The sequence below is a fragment of the Cebidichthys violaceus genome, unplaced genomic scaffold (assembly GCF_023349555.1).
Source record: "Cebidichthys violaceus isolate CVI_PGR_0920_01 unplaced genomic scaffold, fCebVio1.0.p SCAF_90, whole genome shotgun sequence".
Lineage (NCBI taxonomy): Eukaryota > Metazoa > Chordata > Actinopteri > Perciformes > Stichaeidae > Cebidichthys > Cebidichthys violaceus.
In genome coordinates this window covers 237302-257342 of record NW_027176976.1, presented here as the reverse complement: position 1 = coordinate 257342, position 20041 = coordinate 237302, and the positions used below count along the sequence as shown (strand labels likewise).

Here is a 20041-nt window from a genome sequence, read left to right as displayed (position 1 = left end):
ATGAACAGAAGTGCGGAGTGACGTAGAGACGGCGTATACGTCTCTGGTAGCGGCGGCGACCTGTCAATCACAGTAAGCCCCGCCCTAAAACACACCCTGCTTTATGGTCTGTCTGACTCTAAATGGAGCATAATGTACTGAATGAACATCATGCTGTATTGAAGAAGACTGTAAACTAGAGATGTAGACCATAAACTCATGTTTACAATGTTTACTGAGGGAATAAATCAAGAGAGAAGTAGAGTCATTTTAGACTAGACTTCTATACAACCAGAGGAGTCGCCCCCTGGTGGACACTAGAGAGAATGCAGCTTTTACTTTACTCTTCAGAACCAGAGGTTCCCGTCTGGAATCAACAGACTGCACCACCTGCTCAATGTGCTTTTGTTTAAATATATTGAGTCCCTGGAAAAGCAATACTGACGCTGAGCAAATTACTAATAAAGTTAATTGAATCAAACGAGCAGCTTTTACTTGGAGGGAGGCATCAGTATATAATGTTGTCTTTATAGATGGAATAAAATGAAAGATCCATTGGTGATATACATTTGGATGTAGCGCCATAGTAACACTTAATGTTGACCGTACTGTGTCGGCACACTGACCGAGGGAACATCATTGACGTGTTCTACTGAAGACACATGACAGCAAGCAGGTCCTTTAAAATCAAACAACTTTATTTATGACGTCCTGCAACAGAATATGGAAGATTTCATCAACAAACAAACGTTAGAAAAGGTTCAAAAGAAGAAGAAGAAAAAAAAAACACGAGAGGGCCGTCAGAGACCACTCGATGTCTCCGTCACGACGTAGTGTCCTCTTTACTGTCCTCCTCTGTCTCCTCTCTCCGTCCATCACATTAGATTTCTCTCCGTCTCTGTTTTTACTCAGGTGGGGGGGGGGGGGCTATCGGCTGTTTTTCGTCATCCGTGATTTCACCACCGGCTTCCTCTTCCGTGGTCGGCCCTCGGCTACCACGGCGGCGACATTGGCTGAGGGTTCTGCAGGTAGGACATCACGACGGCCGAGATGGACAGCCTGAGGACGGGAGGGGAGGAAACAAGGTGTCAAGTGTGTGAAGCGGTGTTCCACAACGTCTAACCCACAATTAACGACTTTCCTGTTAATCCATAAACGACAAAGCGTTTTGCTGAAGAACAAAAGAATTGAGAATTATTCAGAGACAGAATTCAGTGTGAATCTGGAGACATACCGATACAAACAGGTAGAATTCATCCACACCTGATGACATGCTAAGCTCCTCCCCCTCTCTCTAATAACTCGGGGATTCTTACATCACATCTTTGCCGGTGACAGACGTCCTAAAACCGGCCTTGAACCGGCTTTCCACACACACACACACACACACACACACACACACACACACACACACACACACACACACACACACACACACACAGAGGCCGGTGCATTAAGTTCCCCGTCTGACAGAACCCGGCGAGCCAAACATTTTTGCCGTTCCTAACCTACGGGCGCACCGGGCCTCGTCTTTAACACACAACCTCATCTAGACGATGGACCTTCACGAGCGAATGGAAATGTAGCAGCCGGCGCAGGTCACACGGTTAAAAGCTTTTGGACATTAAGAGTTGGCTCGGCTCAAGTCTCGGCGGGTCTAACCTCCAGATTTCACAGAGCTGAATAATTCAAGAGGTCCACGTAAACACGGAGGGAACCGAGACCTTCAGATAAACAGATTTATTAATGTAGAGTATTATCATAGACAAAATAGTCGTCTGCTCACATGAAGCTGCTCATCATCTGTTTGGTGTCCTCTGAGCTTCTGGAGTTAGCGAAGCTGATGAAGGAGCAGTAGACGGCGATCCAGGCGCACCACTTCAGCTGGGGACACACACACACACACACACACACACACACACACACACACACACACACACACACAGGTCAAAAATAGTTATTTGTTGATGAAAAAACAATCAATGAATCACATGACGGACTGTTGCAGAGTGAAGCTGCTGCTGTGCCCTCTGTGTGTGTCTGAAGCTGCTCTTCATCCTTTCATCTCAGAAGGTTCACCTTCAATCTTCTAAATGGAACGATTGGGCTGAACCAAGGTCTGACATCCAGGGTTTAGAGAGAGTGTGTGTGTGTGTGTGTGTGTGTGTGTGTGTGTGTGTGTGTGTGTGTGAGAGTCACCTTGAGCATCAGTCCACACATGCTGAAGATCATGCCGAGCAGGTTCATGTAGTCCGGCGTGGGGTCCTCCAGCGTGGGATTGGTGTCTGTGCTTGGGGCCTTGTACCTGTGACACCATGAAGCTTATGAACCACAACAAGCTCTGACTTCTGCATGCAGCCGATGGTGTTATTATATCACACATGACAGCCACAGATGATTATTGAACGGCTCCTCAACCCACAGCACCATCAAGGCTTTACTCTCCACACCGATTCTACTGAGACTCTACTGTTATATAGCACCGATTCTACTGAGACTCTACTGTTATATAGCACCGATTCTACTGAGACTCTACTGTTATATAGCACCGATTCTACTGAGACTCTACTGTTATATAGCACCGATTCTACTGAGACTCTACTGTTATAAAGCACCGATTCTACTGAGACTCTACTGTTATATAGCACCAATTCTACTGAGACTCTACTGTTATATAGCACCGATTCTACTGAGACTCTACTGTTATATAGCACCGATTCTACTGAGACTCTACTGTTATATAGCACCGATTCTACTGAGACTCTACTGTTATATAGCACCAATTCTACTGAGACTCTACTGTTATAAAGCACCGATTCTACTGAGACTCTGTTATAAAGCACCGATTCTACTGAGACTCTACTGTTATATAGCACCGATTCTGCTGAGACTCTACTGTTATATAGCACTGATTCTAGTGAGACTCTATTGTTGAAAAGCACTGATTCTACTGAGACTCTATTGTTGAAAAGCACTGATTCTACTGAGACTCTACTGTTATATAGCACCGATTCTACTGAGACTCTACTGTTATATAGCACCGATTCTACTGAGACTCTACTGTTATATAGCACCGATTCTACTGAGACTCTATTGTTATATAGCACTGATTCTACTGAGACTCTATTGTTGAAAAGCACCGATTCTACTGAGACTCTACTGTTATATAGCACCGATTCTACTGAGACTCTACTGTTGAAAAGCACTGATTCTACTGAGACTCTACTGTTGAAAAGCACCGATTCTACTGAGACTCTACTGTTGAAAAGCACTGATTCTACTGAGGCTCTACTGTTATAAAGCACTGATTCTACTGAGCCTCTACTGTTATAAAGCACCGATTCTACTGAGACTCTACTGTTATATAGCACCGATTCTACTGAGACTCTACTGTTATATAGCACCAATTCTACTGAGACTCTACTGTTATAAAGCACCAATTCTACTGAGACTCTACTGTTATATAGCACTGATTCTAGTGAGACTCTATTGTTGAAAAGCACTGATTCTACTGAGACTCTATTGTTGAAAAGCACTGATTCTACTGAGACTCTACTGTTATATAGCACCGATTCTACTGAGACTCTACTGTTATATAGCACCGATTCTACTGAGACTCTACTGTTATATAGCACCGATTCTACTGAGACTCTATTGTTATATAGCACTGATTCTACTGAGACTCTATTGTTGAAAAGCACCGATTCTACTGAGACTCTACTGTTATATAGCACCGATTCTACTGAGACTCTACTGTTGAAAAGCACTGATTCTACTGAGACTCTACTGTTGAAAAGCACCGATTCTACTGAGACTCTACTGTTGAAAAGCACCGATTCTACTGAGACTCTACTGTTGAAAAGCACTGATTCTACTGAGGCTCTACTGTTATAAAGCACTGATTCTACTGAGCCTCTACTGTTATAAAGCACCGATTCTACTGAGACTCTACTGTTATATAGCACCGATTCTACTGAGACTCTACTGTTATATAGCACCAATTCTACTGAGACTCTACTGTTATAAAGCACCGATTCTACTGAGACTCTACTGTTATAAAGCACTGATTCTACTGAGACTCTACTGTTATATAGCACCGATTCTACTGAGACTCTACTGTTATATAGCACCGATTCTACTGAGACTCTACTGTTATATAGCACCGATTCTACTGAGACTCTATTGTTATATAGCACTGATTCTACTGAGACTCTATTGTTGAAAAGCACCGATTCTACTGAGACTCTACTGTTATATAGCACCGATTCTACTGAGACTCTACTGTTGAAAAGCACTGATTCTACTGAGACTCTACTGTTGAAAAGCACCGATTCTACTGAGGCTCTACTGTTGAAAAGCACCGATTCTACTGAGGCTCTACTGTTATAAAGCACTGATTCTACTGAGACTCTACTGTTAAAAAGCACTGATTCTACTGAGACTCTACTGTTAAAAAGCACTGATTCTACTGAGACTCTACTGTTATAAAGCACTGAGTCTACTGAGTCTAATCAGTAGGCGTATCCCTTGCAGATATACTCATGACTTAAAGGTTAGCTCGTTAGCTGTTAGCTAGCGTTTAGCTTAATCCAAGCTAATGTGGTTGGCTAATTCCATCTTATTTTCTGCATGACGTACTCACCGTAGGATCTTGTTTTGTCTCCGCGGGTCTGATATATTGTTAAAAGACATAATGTGTCACAGTTCCCTCCTCGGGTGTTTGTTTTATTTAGAAATGTAAACTCCTGTGTGAGCGAAAGACAAGTGCTCAGACTCTCTACCGGATATGACAGAGGAGGGGGCTGTCATATCGATGAGTTTCAAAATAAAAGCGTTAAGTACCCCGTAGCCCAAGATTAAACAGGAGGAGGGTTTTTTTAAACTTTTATTTTGACAGGACTACTTTGATCCCAGTGTGCATTGCGCGTACTAGCAAAACATGATGGCTGAAATGAATGGAAGAAGCTGTTAATGGTTACTACGTTATTATATATATATATATATATATATATAGTTATCACTAATATCAACTGCACCACGAATATCACCATGGCTCTCCGCTGAGATTGAACTCTGGTAAAACAGTTAAATAAGTGAGCAGAACGGGAAAAAAACTAACGTTAATGTGAGTAGGAAGTCATTAACGTTAGCTAGCTACAGTAAAACATGCTACATATTCCACTGCTAAAGCTAATAACGTGACCAACATGTAACGGTGTAACATACACTTCCGTAACTCCATTAAAGTGCATTCATTTTCATGTGGCAAGAGAAAAGCGTGGCTCACGTGTTCGTGTTGTGTTGTTCTTCCACACACAGGTTACGTCATGTCGTTCCCTCAGCCCAAACCTCAGGCTCCTCAGCTCCCTCAGCATCTGCTCAGGACCATCGACTGTCAGCAAGGAGCTGTGAGGGCTGTTCGCTTCAACGGTGAGAGACAGAGGGGGGGGAGAGGGGGGAGAGACAGAGAGAGAGAGAGAGGGGGGGGGGGGGAGAGAGAGAGAGAGAGAGAGAGAGAGAGCGAGAGACAGAGGGGGAGAGAGGGGGGAGAGACAGAGAGAGAGGGGGGGAGAAGAAGGGAGAGAGAGAGAGAGAGAGAGAGAGACAGAGGGGGGAGAGACGGAGGGAGAGAGAGACAGACAGGGAGGGAGGGAGGGAGAGAGAGAGACAGAGGGGGGAGAGACGGAGGGAGAGAGAGACAGAGAGGGAGGGAGGGAGGGAGAGAGAGAGAGACAGAGGGGGGAGAGAGACACAGACAGACACAGACAGACAGACAGAGAGAGAAAGGGGAGAGGCGGGGAGAGAGAGAGAGAAAGGGAGAGAGGGAGAGAGAGACAGAGAGAGGGGGGAGAGACAGAGCTGCTCAGTGTTTTACTTTATTCTGTACTCTATACTTGGTCTGGTTCTGTACCTGGATGAATCCCGGTTCATCTCGCCTCATCTTTTAATAGTCTGACAGCAGCAGTTCAGTACCGTGTGTCCGTTCCTGTTATTCATACTTCATGTTGTTGAAGCACCTCTCTGAGAGTCAAGCTGTATTCACTCACGCCTGAACTCCGTCTCGTGTCTTCCTGCTCGCTCAGCCGACGGGAACTACCTGCTGTCTTGCGGCAGCGACAAATCTCTGAAGCTGTGGAGCGTGAGCCGAGGAACGCTGCTGAAGACGTACAGCGGCCACGGGTACGACGTGCTGGACGCCGACGGGTGAGTGTGTGTGTGTGTGTGTGTGTGTGTGTGTGTGTGTGTGTCCTCCCACGCTGCGTCGGGAAGGCGGGCTCTTGAGTTTAAGTTGTGTTTGTGTTTCTCATCGGCTGCTTCAACAGATCCTTTGACAACAGCCAGCTCTGCTCCTGCAGCTCTGATAAGAGTCTGATCCTGTGGGACGTCGCCACCGGCCAGGTCACACGCAAACTCAGAGGACACGCCGGGGTCTGGACCTTACCTCCTGCTTGGTTTTGTCTCGTCCATTTAAAAACGTCTCTTTGTTTCACGTTTCTCCATTCTGCCCGCAGAAAGTCAACTGTGTCCAGTTCAACGAGGAGGCGACTGTCATCTTGTCTGGTGAGTCTTTATCAAACAGCACAGACTCCAGTAGTACATCCTGGGTTTCCTCGGATAGCTCGGTGTGTGTTCTGTGAAACATAGATGTATTATTCATGTTACTCATGTGTGTGTGTTCCTCATCCAGGCTCCCTCGATGGGACAGTTCGGTGCTGGGACACGAGGTCCAGGAGGTTCGAGCCGATCCAGGTTCTGGACGAGGCTTCGGACAGCGTCAGCAGCCTGAAGGTGGCTCAGCACGAGCTGCTTACCGGGTCAGCGCCGCTAACGTAGTTCTTGCCATGAGAGACGCTGGAAGTCCTCTGATGGTTTCTTGCTTTGATGCCCGAGTGTCTAACGTGTCTCTGGTGTCTCTGGTGTCTCTGGTGTGCAGGTCGGTGGACGGCAGAGTGAGGCGCTACGACCTCAGGATGGGACAGCTGCACGTCGACTTCATCAGCAGTCAGTGATCTGTTCTTTCATGGCTTATTGTCAGGATTCACTAAAGGTAAATACAAAGAACCGTTACTGCAGAACCTTTGTAACCTGTGTGTGTGTGTGTGTGTGTGTGTGTGTGTGTGTGTGTGTTGCAGGTCCCATCACATGTGTGTGTTTCAGTCAGGACGGTCAGTGCACCCTGTCCTCCAGTCTGGATTCAACCGTCAGACTGCTGGACAAGAGCACCGGGGAGATGCTGGGAGAGTGAGTTTTATTTTGTCCCCCCCCCCCTTTGTGTGTGAAAGCCCTGCTGTGTATTGACTCGTTTGTGTTGTTTGGTTTTGTGTGTGTGTGTGTGTGTGTGTGTGTGTGTGTGTGTGTGTGTGTGTGTGTGTGTGTGTGTGTGTGTGTGTGTGTGTGTGTGTGTCTCAGGTACACGGGACACAAGATGAAGGGCTACAAGCTGGACTGCTGCCTGTCCAGCAAAGACACCCACGTCCTGAGCTGCTCGGAGGACGGACACGTCTACTGCTGGGACCTGGTGGAAGTGAGTGTCTGCTGCTCATGTGACACTTAAAGGTCCCAGTCGCACGTGAACGCAGCACGATCGTCTTCAGAAGCGTACTGAAAGCATCTGCTGCTGCTGCTGTTGTTTCTCTCCAGGGGTCGTTGTCGCTGAAGCTGCCGGTGGGGAAAGGCGTCGTCCAGTCGTTGTCCTTCCACCCCACGGAGACCTGCCTCCTCACAGCCATGGAGGGGCGTGTCCAGGTGTGGGGGGCGGAGCCGGAGGAGACGACGGAGGAGGAGGAGGCCGCCGCCGCCATGGCGACATAGAGATGGTGAAAGTAGTCAGAAGCTACATTTTACATTTTAAAACCTCACGGTGGCTGGAAACATCTCAGTCCCTCGTCTAGGTTTTGCACACGGTCCTCACCTCTCAGCCAGATGTCCGTCCGTCTGTCTTCATGGACACTGGCTTTGCAAAGATTTAGTTCTCTAGAGAGAGAGATGCCAGCGCTGAACATACCAGCTGACACATAAAGATCATAATGATCTGGTTGTGAATCACGACTAAAATGATTTTCACATTTTTGTGACATATATTTTTTTGTACAAAAGCTTTGAATAAACACGTTCTTGTATAAATCATGTTTCTTTTATATGAATGATTCGTCCATCAACACAAAGTTTAGTTCTGTACAAGTTGTATCTTTATTAGGAACTGTACACACACACACACACACACACACACACACACACACACACACACACACAATAAGTTAACCAGCATGACAAAAGAATGGCAACAAAATAAATAAATAACTTATGTTACATAAATACGTTTGTTCTAAACTGAAGCTGCAGCGTTGACGGGTGAGTCTGAGCACGCAGTACGTTCTGCTGAAAAGATTTCAAATAAATCCACGTCAGCTCATTTACACAATCAATAGTCAAGGAGCGCCACGTCTCTGGTCAGTTTCACCCTTTTTCAGACGCTTCATTGAGAAGTACAGGTCCGCAGCAGAGCGTTCATGTTGTTTCAAAGAGGATGCACATTTGATCCTTCATTCTGTCTTTATTGCCGGCGTCGGGTGAAACAAACTCCCTTTTGGAGAATGCAGAGTTTATGAAATATGACGTGGGAGTGGGTTTTCAAAAGCTCCAGCAGGAGTAGGATTCTAATGCTGTCGAGGCCCGTTAGATCAGCGGCTGAAGTCAGAGCACTTAAACCAACAAGACTTGATTCATTTCAGCCAGAAGTGAAAGGGAGCATAGCTTAGATGAGTTTTTGATATAAATAACTTCATGAGGATAAAGCTCTTCATTTGAAGATGTTACAAAGAGAACCTGCCAGCACGCCTGTCCTCTCAGAACCCGCCCGTCTTCCCCGTCTGCGCTCGGCGGGTTCTAGCCGACGCAGCTGCAGCCGGCGGCCGACAGCTTCTCCACCCTGTGCCAGCGGTGCGAGTTGTCAAGGAAGGCCATGTCCTCGTGGTGGGTGGGCCTGCAGCAGGGAGCGCCGTGCCACAGCTCGCCGGGCGCCGGCTGAGGGAGCGCGCCGCTCTGCAGCAGGCTGGCGAGGGTGAGGTCGTGGTTGGAGCGCACGTGGGGGCACGCCCCGCCGCAGTACTTGAAGAGCACGGTCTCGTCCGAGTCGTAGCCCAGGCCGAGGTTTCGAACCCGCAGCAGGACGGAGCGCAGGCCGCACTGGGGGTCCTGGGCGGAGCGACGCGACCGGGCCGGGATCGGGGCGACGGGGCCGACTCCGGGAGCTTCTGTCCGGCCGTCTCCGTTTCTCCCGTCCTCGTCCGGGGACGTGTGTGGAGACGCCGTCTCTTCTTTCTGATCTGGAGGATTAAATATACATCTGTATGAGAGGTCCAGCTAGTCACAGTATTAACTAAACACGACGTCGTAAGAGGCAGAACATCAAAGGCTATCAAGTCCAGACGCGTTAAAGGTCGTAGGTCACGACCCCCCCTCCTTCAGCCAGCACTCACCCCTCAGCGAGCTCAGCTCTCCCCTCCGGACGCAAAGCAGAACCACGAGCAGCTTCAGCAGGGTCCTCATCGCTGGAGTCTGCTCTTCGTCTTCGTTCGGCACGTCTGAACGTCTGAACGTGTGCCGACGTCTGCGGGTGCGAGTGATGCTCGAGATGCAAGACGAGTCACAACCTCCAATATATATAGCCCTCTGAGATGAAGGGTGGAGGGTGGGGGGGGGGTTGAGATAGGGGGAGACAGACAGACACTAACCCGTTACTTGCCAACAGACTATCCAACCTCACCTGGGCCTGACAGGGAGCGTAGGAGGGCAGCGGGCGTTTGACCCAGAATTTGTCCTGTTGAGATTATCTAATTGGTGTAAATCACCAAAATGTTCTTCTTTCTTTTTTTTTTTTTTGTTGAGTTTCCCCCCCAGATGTTTTTCCAGAGGATGTTGGCCACTGGCAGTATGGATTTCCCGGTTGTTGAGAAATAAAAGAAGCTGCTGAGGAGTGGACGGTGATGTCACGCCGATGATGCTGAGGATGACGTGAGCTTAATGAGTCAGCAGACAGACGGACACGGAAGCAGAAAGGCAGGCAAAGCAGACGGCCGAGAGTCGCGTTCATCAGCGGACGAACCGCAGAAGAGATCCGTGGAGGACAAGTAAGAGGAAGAGGTTCAAGACGTCACGATGAGTCACTGTGGAATGTCTTCAGAAGCGGCTCTTTGTCGCTTCTCTTATCGTAAACGTGACGACTTTTGGAATCGATTCAAGAAAAAAACAACCTCTAAAAGGTTAAAAACACCAAATAAGAAAAGGGAAGTGGGGTTATAATTAGAACACAGCGGGGCCGGTTTCAGCAGACATTCCACAATGGCCGACTCGTCCAGAGCCGGTCCATAAATCGAGGGATTTCATCAGCGATGTGCGGCTGACATGTAGAATATGTAGAATATGTAGAATATGCGTTATGTAACGGTTACAGGCAGAGGATGGGTTTTTTTTGGAGTTTGCAAGAGAGTGCATATTTGGACCCTGTTCCTGCGTCGAGGTGCAGGTCAAACACCTCAGAGCCCCTTATCAGCAGCTGAAGAACTGGACCCGGATTCATCTGTAGACCGTCTATGAGAAGTGGACGTAGTCATCGTGGCGTCACTCGTTGGTTTGTGGGCTGATGTTATGAAGCCTGGAGTTGGGTGGTTTTGCCGTCGCCATCTTGGATTACGACCGTCGCCATGTTGTTTTTTGCAACCGGTGAACAGGAAGTGACCACATCTGGACTGAGGAGTGACGTAGAGACGCCGTATACGTCTCTGGTAGACCTGTCAATCACTGTGTAGCCCCGCCCCTAAATCATCCCCTGCTTTCTGGTCTGTTTGACTCTAAATGTTCCATAATGTACTAAATGAACATCATGCTGTATTGAAGAAGACTGTAAACTAGAGATTGAGACCATAAACTCATGTTTACAATGTTTACTGAGGGAATAAATCAAGAGAGAAGTAGAGTCATATTAGACTAGACTTCTATACAACCAGAGGAGTCGCCCCCTGGTGGACACTAGAGAGAATGCAGCTTTAAAGACACTTAAAGAGTCATTTTCTCATAGACTTCTATACAACCTGACTTCTTTTTGCAACCAGAGCATCATAAATCTATCCCACAATGTGACAAAAATACAACATTTAACATTCTTTCTTTCATAAAAAACAAAAGTGGTATTATGTAAACAAACTGGCTTTTCAAAAGTTAAAAATCCTAAAAGATGAATGAATATTTGGTAGTTATTATCAGCACAGATGTTGGTTAAAAGATCTAATTCAGTGAAAGTGTAAAATGATATTAAACTATAATTTTATGGGAATCTTTGCAGACATTTTTTGTCTTCTACGGTCGTGACAAATGGAAATAATTGTACGTTTTAACTGAATTATTTGACCCGAAAAGTAGAGCGAGAAAATAGTAAATCACGTAATATTATTATTTCATGTAAACTGCAGTGCAGGTGATTAATACAGAAGTCAAAACAAAGAACATTATCTCTACTGCATTTGGTTCCGGCCCGGCTGCTGGCTTCAGGTTCTTATATTTAGACATGAGTTGTGTGTCCAATGAGACTTTAAGTTTATTTATGATATTTAAACAGCCCCATTTCTCATGTATTATAGCTCTGTTGATATGAATTACAAAGGAATCATCCCTAAATCTTGAGCAAACACTGAGCCACGAAATTTACTGCCGGGAATTTCAATAATTCTTTCGGGGGGGATAAAGCTTTTGAGACCGCACTAAATTAGACGTTAAAAATGAAAGATGGCAACGAGCTCTTCCTCCGTTATATAACCTCGTCTACACGATATGTCTGTTTCTTCATGCTTCATTTCAGTAATTTACTTTTTAAACTACAACTGACTCACGAATGGGACGTTAAAAAGCTAACAAATGTGGAAAACTGGAGTATCGAGCAAAGACTCTCAGTGTTCGGACTGGGACTATCCTAATTTCTGCGGAAACAGCAATTAAATTAAAGACCTTTCGTCAACCCGCAACACCTCCACTGTCCACGAGCGAGCAGCATCGTTCTCACGGAGACCATCCGTTTCCAGAACGCTAAAGGGCAAAGGGCCTGACACATTCCTTCCACCTCTCAGAGAGACGGGAGGATGAAGGAACGCGGAGGCGGAGGAGGAGGAGGAGGAGGAGGAGGAGGTGGAGGGAGAAACACAGTGGAGATAGAGCAATCCCATTGGACTACGGCCTAAAGAACCAGTCTGGAATTCGGTGGGGGTTGTCAGAGGACAGGAATGGAAAGAACGTGGCATCGAAAAGAAGAAAAAAAGAAGACACACAACACATTTTTATACAGTGGTAAACCAGGCCAGACCTGAAACCTGTCTGCTGCTGATCCAAAACTGGATCTCCATAATTCTGACAAATTGTTTTTGCCAAAATCAAAGTCTTGCCCCTCGAACGCCGGCCGGCCAATCGCAGCGTAGCATCGCTCCGTCTGCGCTCCGCAGACTCTGATCGACGCTCGCAGATCTTCTTGGTGTTCTAAGGCCGGTTCGGTGGAGTTTGGTTGAAGCGTAGAGCGATGGTAGTGATGCTCGTTACCCGGAGAGGTTAGGAGGAGATAAACGTTTCTAAAATGTTACGTTTCTACCCAGAAAACCCCGTGGAGCTAACGTTAGCGGGGGCTCAGCGAAGGTTCAATCGATATCACAACGTTAAAACAAAGTAGGGCCCTTTGGATGCAGGTTAGGTCATCCAGGCTCACGGCCAATGAGTCCACCAATTGGGTCCAGATTGGAATACATCAGCAACTATGTAGTGGAGTCTGTTCACCTATTCATGGTCACCAGAGGATGCTGAACATCTACTGAACGAGTTGTACGACACTTGAGGATATTCATGGTTTCCAGTCGATGCATCTTTTGGTGATTCCCGGACTCTTCCTCTGTCCTCCACCATCAGGTCCAAACTCAACAAAACAACCATCAAATGTTAGCATGTCAACACGCTAAGACGGTGAAGATGTTGGTACTGATCTGCACTGCAGCTCTTTTTTTTGTGCCTTGCTAAAGGGCACACCATTAGCCACAGTTAGGGCAGGGCAGGACGTTCCTGGTTTTTTGTTTTTTTCCCGGCTTTCTCAACGGTGACTTCGCAGCTTTTCTCCCAATCGTCTCGGTTCCTCGTCCACGTTTAAATCTTTTCCGAGGCCTCGTAGATCTTCAAGGGGAGGAACTTCTCCTCTCAAGCGCTCTGGCACATTCCTGCACGTTTGTTTTGTCGTGTCGTGAAGCAGACATCTTTTTTTTTTATGATGTACCGCTTCCCGTATTGTCTATCCCATCTATCAAAAAAACAAATTAAAATAAGTCCTCTCCTCGACATTTGAAGTAAAAACTAATGATGGTGGTTCCATGTTCCTCTTTGGGTTATTCAGCCGATACACAATCTATTTTACGATAAGATGTACAGCTTTAATAGTCTATAGGAGACAGAGATGAAGATGGATATGATGATTTAAAGCTAGGGTCGGTACTTTTACTCAGAAACCTTTTTTGTTAGATTAGTTGAAATAATCAGTCAAAAATGCAATCTGGTATCTGTGACAGTCAAAGGACTGCAATGAGCTCTAAATGGACCATACTTTACTCAGTTATTTTGACATTATAATAAGCAGGTTACGATTATCGGAACGATACGGACAGTCAGGCTCTGCGTCGTGTTTCTTAAAGGTTGTACTGCAGATATAAATACAATAAAAGACCAGAAGAAATTCTGCTGATTTGCTAAAAACCCAAATATACGAGTCAGACTAAAGTTTCACCCAACAGCCATGTAGAAAAGTCTCAGAGCAGAGGAACCCATCACCGCGTTGCATTCATATTGGATGAACGCTAATTGGACGAGGTCTGCTGTGCATTATTCCCGGTAGGAGCGGGTCAGACCAGCCGGTCCATGTAGGGCTCGTCTGAGCGGCGCGGGGCAGGAATGCGGGGAGCAGCCTTCCTGTGAAGGGGAACTATTCGGGATTTAGCCTCGGAATGTCAAACTCGCACGGAGCGTCTCGCGTTTACGCCGTAAATCTTGTTGGTCAGAGCCGAGACGCTCGGACGCAAGAAGCTGCAAGGTTTTTTCCGTTTCCAGTCAGCGACATCCGCTGCAGAACCCTGGACCACGATGGCATAAAGAGACAGACCACATGGCCACAAGTGTGTGGACAGCAGAGCATAGACCCTGACCGGTTCACCACTATGTGACTTGTTGGATATACACAAACTGCTGTCACAGCTTCCTCTGGGAAGCATTTGCACCGGATTCTGAAGCCCGATTTGTGGCGTCCGTTCCAGTTCATCCACAAAAAGGTGCGAGTCGAGGTCGAGGTCAAGGTCGAGCAAAGATGGACGCACACTGTTGTCTGTAATAGCTTTGTGCGCTAAAGATTTCTACTGATTGAGATCCGGCTACAACATATTGTGTTGAGCATTGAGTTCAAGCATATCGTGATACGCTGAGTTTTACGTTAACGTACCGTATTTTGAAATGTATTTTTACACTGCAAAATACTGTAGTTTGTCAACATCCGTTTTACTCGTTATGATAAAGTGTTTTTCAGTCAGACCGACCCTCCATCTTTGTTTTGACCAACTTCCTGCTCGTGTAACAGAATATATTCTTCACATTGTGTATTCTACAGATATATATATATATATATATATATATATATATATATATATATATATATATATAGTGATGTGTATATTTACTGTCGTTGTATAACCTGCTGCTTTAACACAATTTGAGATCAATAAAGTACATCATCTATCTAATAAAAGAATACTCTGTGTCCGTGTAGCAACACAATATTTATCACAGAAAATTGCTGTATCTTGATTATTAAGAAGTAATACTATTCACAAAATACAGTCACGAGTATTTATTTATTCAAACACCGTCTGTCGTTGTGCAAAGTTACATTTCCTGACATGTTGTTGTACAAAATGGTCTCATTAACTTCACAAAATGGACAAAGTATTTCAGTAAATATAAATTAAACAAATAGATTTAACAAACACAGAAAAAGAAAACAAATAACCCAGAAGGACGGAACAACAGGATTTGGTTCCAGAACCAAACTCTCCTGTAGGATTCATTTTCATAAAAATCATAAATCCAAACAGATCAACTCAGGGGACAGTGAGGTTCCTGCCCACAGTCCAACATAAGGAACCTCGTGGACGGTAACTCAACAGCGGTGGACGACATTTACGCGACATGGACCGGTAGGATGAGACGTCACAGATGTCCTCACAGTGTCTCCTCTACACAGTCAGAGGTGTAGCGAGGGCCTTGGTGAGTCCATGCGTGTCCACGGCAGGACCGCACAGCAAGGACGTGTCCTGCAGAAGGGACACCAGCTCAACGGGACCGGGCGGGTCGCTCTTCTTCAGCGCGGCAGACTCCTTCGGGGAACCCGGCTGCCGGCGCTTTTTGGACGCCGCACTCTTCGCGTCGCCGTAGCCGCTCAACCTGGAGGCGAGCGACCTCTTGGGCTGGGGCTTCCTGAGCTTCTTCTTCTCCGGGTCGTGGGCGACGCTGTGGCGCTGCAGGCTCTGCCTCATGGCGAAGGTCTTCCCGCAGCCCGCCCGGGGGCAGGCGAAGGGCCGAAGCTCCTCGTGGAAGGAGCCGACGTGGCTCTGCAGGTTAAAGAGCGTGGTGAACGAGCGCTCGCAGCAGGCCCTGGGGCACCTGAACACCACGCGCGTCTCGGCGTGGACGCGCCGATGCTGCTGCAGGAACCAGGAGTCCCTGAACACCTTGTTGCACTGGTCGCACCTCAGGACGAGCCGGTGCTGCTCCTTCCTGTGCTTCAGGTACTCTGTCCAGGTCTTCCCCGTGAAGCCGCAGCCCTCGTCTTTGCACGGGTACCCTCTGTGCACCTTATCGTGGCGCTTCAGCTTGCTGGGGACGGCGAACCGCATCTGGCAGCCCTCATAGGTGCACGGGTACGGGGCCCGCTGCGCGTGCTGCTCGCACACGTGGGACTTGAGCTGCTCTTTCTTCTTGAACTGGAGCCCGCAGCCCTCGAACTTGCACGAGTACTTCTTCTGCTGCTGCTCCCGCGCGTGAATGCGGCCGACGTGCCTGGCCCGGTTGGTGTTGGTGGTGAAGGCCTCCCGGCAGCCGTCCTCGGTGCACCGAAAGGGCTTCACGCCGCTGTGACTGAGCTCGTGTCGCGCCACGTGGTAGGGGCTGCAGAACGACTTACCGCAGCCGTCGTGCGCGCACGTGAAGGGCTTCGCTCCGGTGTGTTTACACAAGTGGGCGTCGAGTTTCCACTGTTTGTTATAAGCCGCCGAGCAGCCGGCGAACGAGCAGATGTACCGTTTGAGCGGCTCCGGTTTAGTTTCCATTACGACCCGCAGCTGACAGCGTGTAAATATTGTGGCTCTACTTTAACGCCTTCCGCACGTTTTCCGCTCTGACACCGGTACTTCCGGTACAATCCTCTGCAACATGACGCCACTTCCGTAACAGAATACGTATCCTTTTAATATCTTAGACTAACTAATATTATTAAGAGAACATGAGCCAGTTGTTTTGTTTTGTTTCTTATTTATTTTTTATATTTTATTTTATTTTTTATACTATACGTACTAGACATCCTGATCCACACTCCGTACCAGTCGGTGGCGATAATACACCAATTCATTGTTTACCAACCGCCAATAAACCTCGAAGAAGAAGAAGAAGAAGAAGAAGAAGAAGAAGAAGAAGAAGGAGATTACGCATCCGTTACCCATCGGCCCCTCTGGTGTTTGGTTGATGGTTGTTTGTGCGACTACAAAGAGCATTTGTAAGTCTTATTTTACGTTTATAAGTTAATAATAAACATGGCAGCTGCGCATTTACAAACGACAAGACTAATAGTTTGGTTTGCAGTTGTCATTTAGCTACAAGTTGCTCATAAGTGCACTAAAAGAAGACGCCAAAGTCACATAGCAAGCTAGCTATGTTGCTAATGTTAGCTCACTTTTTTAGCACCGATATTTTCCTCTGCGGCAATCAAACGTCACACCAAACTCAATGCACAACAGTGTGATGTGTTCATACACCGTGTAAAGAAATGTAACTAACGTCTAACGCGACAGTCAAGATGCACCTCACCCTCCTGTATTTAACCCTTAATTAAGCTAGCGGTCAGTTAGCTAACTGTTAGCTCTTCAGCTACAAACGTGTTGGAACGTTAGCTGTGTTTGACACTTTATGACATTACAAGTTCACTGGTGTGTGTGTGTTTAAATTCATTAAACGTTGGAAGTTGCAATAAAAAAATATTCTGTCTGTATATATAATATTTTTAGTTATATTTTAGTTATTTACTTAGTTAATTTTCTTTCCTGTTTTATTACTTATTTATTTACTTGTTCTGATCTTGTTTTTTTTTTACTATGTCTCTTGTTTGAACTGGTTACTAAGTGTTTGTAGTGAACTCATTGTTTACATGTAATCAGTGACATGACTTCTTCTCGTTCTGGTAGAAGAGGGTGAATCCACTGCTGGTGGTGTAATCCAGTCGTCACTATGGTAACTTATGTTTATATTTTACATATGTATGTCAAGATGCAAGGGTTTATATTTTGTTCAAATACTCAGTTTGTACTTTTAACTAACAAAGTATCCTGCACTTGTTTTCTTGACAGGGTGAAAGAAAAGGAACAAACAAATACTACCCTCCAGACTTTGATCCAGCCAAGGTGTGTGACAGTGACCAGTGTGTGTGTGTGTGTGTGTGTGTGTGTGTGTGTGTGTGTGTGTATAGTGTCACTCTAGTGTCGATATACAGACTAACATTCCCGTCGTTCTTTGCTTTCAGCATGGATCCCTCAATGGCTACCACAAAACCCACGCTCTGCGTGAGAGGGCCAGGAAGCTGTCCCAGGGCATCCTCATCATCAGGTCAGCACACACACACACACACACACACACACACACACACACACACACACACACACACACACACACACAGTATTCACTGATTAAATGATCATCATCTGTGAGTCCAAAAGACATTATTTGGACAAACGGATGACGGGCAGCAATTCTGCAGAGCATCTCTGCCTTTTTGTAATGAGTGTGTTTGTTAAAGTATGCTGACATAAGAACGTCTGTGTCCCTAATAAACATGGAGAATTGTAAATTTACGTTGAAGTGTGTCTTTCTCCGTTCAGGTTTGAGATGCCCTACAACATCTGGTGCGACGGCTGCAAGAATCACATCGGCATGGGTGAGTTTGAAGAAGAACGAGACCCGCTTAGTCCCGCCCAGTGGCGATTCATTTCATGACACCGGTGTTGTGCTCGTTCAGGGGTCCGCTACAATGCCGAGAAGAAGAAGGTGGGGAACTACTACACCACGCCGATCTACAGGTGAACACACACACACACACACACACACACACACACACACACACACACACACACACACACACACACACACACTATGTTCTCTGCTCTGGAGATCCTCGTGAAGCTCTTTGACAAAGTGACTCAGAGTCTTTTTCATGCCTCCTCGACCAGGTTCAGGATGAAGTGCCACCTGTGTGTCAACTACATCGAGATGCAGACGGACCCGGCGACCTGCGACTATGTGATAGTCGGCGGGGCGAACAGGAAGGAGGAGCGCTGGGACATGGCTGACAACGAGCAGATCCTCACCACAGGTAAAGGACTCCTGTTTATCGACCTGAAGACTCTACGGAGTGACCCGCTGGTGGTTCAACGACACAGAGTGTGTTCTTTGGATGGTGCCGCGTCATCTCAGATGTCCTCCTGCGTTGGTTTCAGGGCTGACATCACTTCTCCATAAGCACACGGTCTGCTGTTTAAAGTCTCTCCTCCGTCTCTTTGTGCAGAGCGAGCGGAGAAGGAGAAACTGGAGACGGACGCCATGTTCAAACTGGACCACGGTGGGAAAGACAAGGAGAAGCTGAAGAAGGCTCTGCCTTCTCTGTCCGAGATCCAAGACTACCAGTCCTGCAAGAAGGACGACTTCCAGCTCAACAGCTCCCTCCGCAGGAAGTTCAGGGTAAGAACGCGAGCGCCTGTGTCGGTAACGTCTGTAGAAATGCTACAAGGTGATGCGAGAAGAAGACAAAGCGATGACGTTCATGTCAGTAAATGTCGTCTCTGCTTTTCACCGGACAGACGGAGAAGAAAGTTCTGGCCGAGCAGGAGGAGAAGGACAACACGGTGAGGATGAGGACCAACCTGTCCATCCCGCTGCTGCCAGAGAAGGAGGAGGACAAGAAACTGGCCGCTCTGCTCACCTACCAGGCACCTGACTGTAAGTCTCTCACACACACACACACACACACACACACACACACACACACACACACACACACACTGCAGTATTTAACTAGGGGCCTAATAAACTGACAAAAGTATTGATTACTTATGGTAATCGAGGTACTTACTGTGTGTTTAATTGTGTGGATTTCAACAGAGCTGTGTTAAAATAAACGCTGCAGTTTGCTCTTAGGATTGAACATTTCACCTCCTTCTCTTCTGCTCCTCCTCCTTTTACTCCTCCTACTTATTATCCTGGTCCTTCTCTTTCTCCTGCTGCTTCTTCTCTTCCTCTTTCTCCTTCTTTTCCACCTTCTTTTTCTTTTCCTTCTTCTTCTTTTCTTCCTACTCCTTATTTTCCTCCTCCTTATTTTCCTCCTCTTTTTCCACCTTCTTCTTATTTTCCTCCTCTTTCTCCTTATTTTCCACCTTTTCTTCCTCCTCCTCCTCCTCTTCCTCTTTTTGGTTGAGAAGTGTGTAGCTGAAGTCCTCACTAAACTAATGAACCGTTGAGTGTTTTAGCGTTAACATGTAGCTACTCAAGAAGTTGAGACTCACTAACGCTCTACCTCCATGTGTGTGTCTTGTTTGCTCCTCTTGTGTGTGTGTGTGTGTGTGTGTGTGTGTGTGTGTGTGTACAGACGGAGGATGGAGTTCCTCTTGCGTATCTATTGAACGTTAAATGTTCTTCACCGTACATTTGTTCAAACAGTAAAGTTTTAACGCTGCTCCTT

General features: G+C 46.7%; 4 protein-coding genes across 6 annotated transcripts in view; 2 read left to right on the top strand and 2 right to left on the bottom strand.

Annotated features, from left to right (window-relative positions):
- Nucleotides 1–656: 656 nt before the first annotated feature.
- Nucleotides 657–4771, bottom strand: wdr83os (WD repeat domain 83 opposite strand). The gene is made up of 4 exons (XM_068704340.1): nt 4622–4771; nt 2179–2284; nt 1766–1863; nt 657–1038 (listed from the first exon to the last, which is right to left on the bottom strand). The coding sequence occupies exons 1-4, from the start codon at nt 4669–4671 to the stop codon at nt 972–974; spliced, it is 321 nt and encodes a 106-aa protein (XP_068560441.1). The 5' UTR covers nt 4672–4771; the 3' UTR covers nt 657–971.
- A 159-nt stretch (nt 4772–4930) lies between these two features.
- wdr83 (WD repeat domain containing 83) lies at nt 4931–8103 on the top strand. 3 transcript variants are annotated; one of them, XM_068704347.1, is made up of 10 exons: nt 4931–5055; nt 5299–5409; nt 6063–6183; nt 6303–6408; nt 6492–6540; nt 6668–6794; nt 6914–6981; nt 7113–7221; nt 7390–7504; nt 7621–8103. In XM_068704347.1, exons 2-10 carry the CDS (start codon nt 5307–5309, stop codon nt 7789–7791), a joined length of 969 nt encoding a protein of 322 aa, XP_068560448.1. In that variant the 5' UTR covers nt 4931–5055; nt 5299–5306; the 3' UTR covers nt 7792–8103. The 3 variants fall into 3 exon arrangements, with proteins under 3 accessions (XP_068560448.1, XP_068560447.1, XP_068560446.1); XM_068704346.1 differs by having other exon boundaries at nt 4931–5072; XM_068704345.1 differs by having other exon boundaries at nt 4931–5104.
- Nucleotides 8104–14878: 6775 nt separating this feature from the next.
- Nucleotides 14879–16435, bottom strand: LOC137867890 (transcription factor IIIA-like). The gene has a single exon (XM_068704348.1). The coding sequence runs from the start codon at nt 16368–16370 to the stop codon at nt 15279–15281; it is 1092 nt and encodes a 363-aa protein (XP_068560449.1). The 5' UTR covers nt 16371–16435; the 3' UTR covers nt 14879–15278.
- Nucleotides 16436–16706: 271 nt separating this feature from the next.
- yju2b (YJU2 splicing factor homolog B) overlaps nt 16707–20041 on the top strand; it is a 4115-nt gene continuing 780 nt past the window's right edge. The window contains exons 1-9 of the mRNA XM_068704375.1: nt 16707–16813; nt 17499–17544; nt 17661–17714; nt 17834–17916; nt 18189–18244; nt 18326–18386; nt 18537–18679; nt 18872–19044; nt 19164–19302. Of these exons, the coding sequence (XP_068560476.1) occupies nt 17542–17544; nt 17661–17714; nt 17834–17916; nt 18189–18244; nt 18326–18386; nt 18537–18679; nt 18872–19044; nt 19164–19302 (712 nt within the window). The 5' untranslated portion in view covers nt 16707–16813; nt 17499–17541. The remainder of the gene's footprint in view (nt 16814–17498; nt 17545–17660; nt 17715–17833; nt 17917–18188; nt 18245–18325; nt 18387–18536; nt 18680–18871; nt 19045–19163; nt 19303–20041) is intronic.

Excerpts from the sequence above, each read along its gene's own strand:
- wdr83 (XM_068704347.1), top strand. The coding sequence starts at position 5,307 with ATGTCGTTCCCTCAGCCCAAACCTCAGGCTCCTCAGCTCCCTCAGCAT. Across the intron at positions 6,184-6,302 it reads GACGTGCTGGACGCCGACGG|ATCCTTTGACAACAGCCAGC; the intron begins GTGAGTGTGTGT and ends CTGCTTCAACAG. Across the intron at positions 6,541-6,667 it reads GGCGACTGTCATCTTGTCTG|GCTCCCTCGATGGGACAGTT; the intron begins GTGAGTCTTTAT and ends TTCCTCATCCAG.
- wdr83os (XM_068704340.1), bottom strand. The coding sequence starts at position 4,671 with ATGTCTTTTAACAATATATCAGACCCGCGGAGACAAAACAAGATCCTA. Across the intron at positions 2,285-4,621 it reads AGACAAAACAAGATCCTACG|GTACAAGGCCCCAAGCACAG; the intron begins GTGAGTACGTCA and ends ATGGTGTCACAG. Across the intron at positions 1,864-2,178 it reads TGTGTGGACTGATGCTCAAG|CTGAAGTGGTGCGCCTGGAT; the intron begins GTGACTCTCACA and ends GTGTGTCCCCAG.
- LOC137867890 (XM_068704348.1), bottom strand. The coding sequence starts at position 16,370 with ATGGAAACTAAACCGGAGCCGCTCAAACGGTACATCTGCTCGTTCGCC.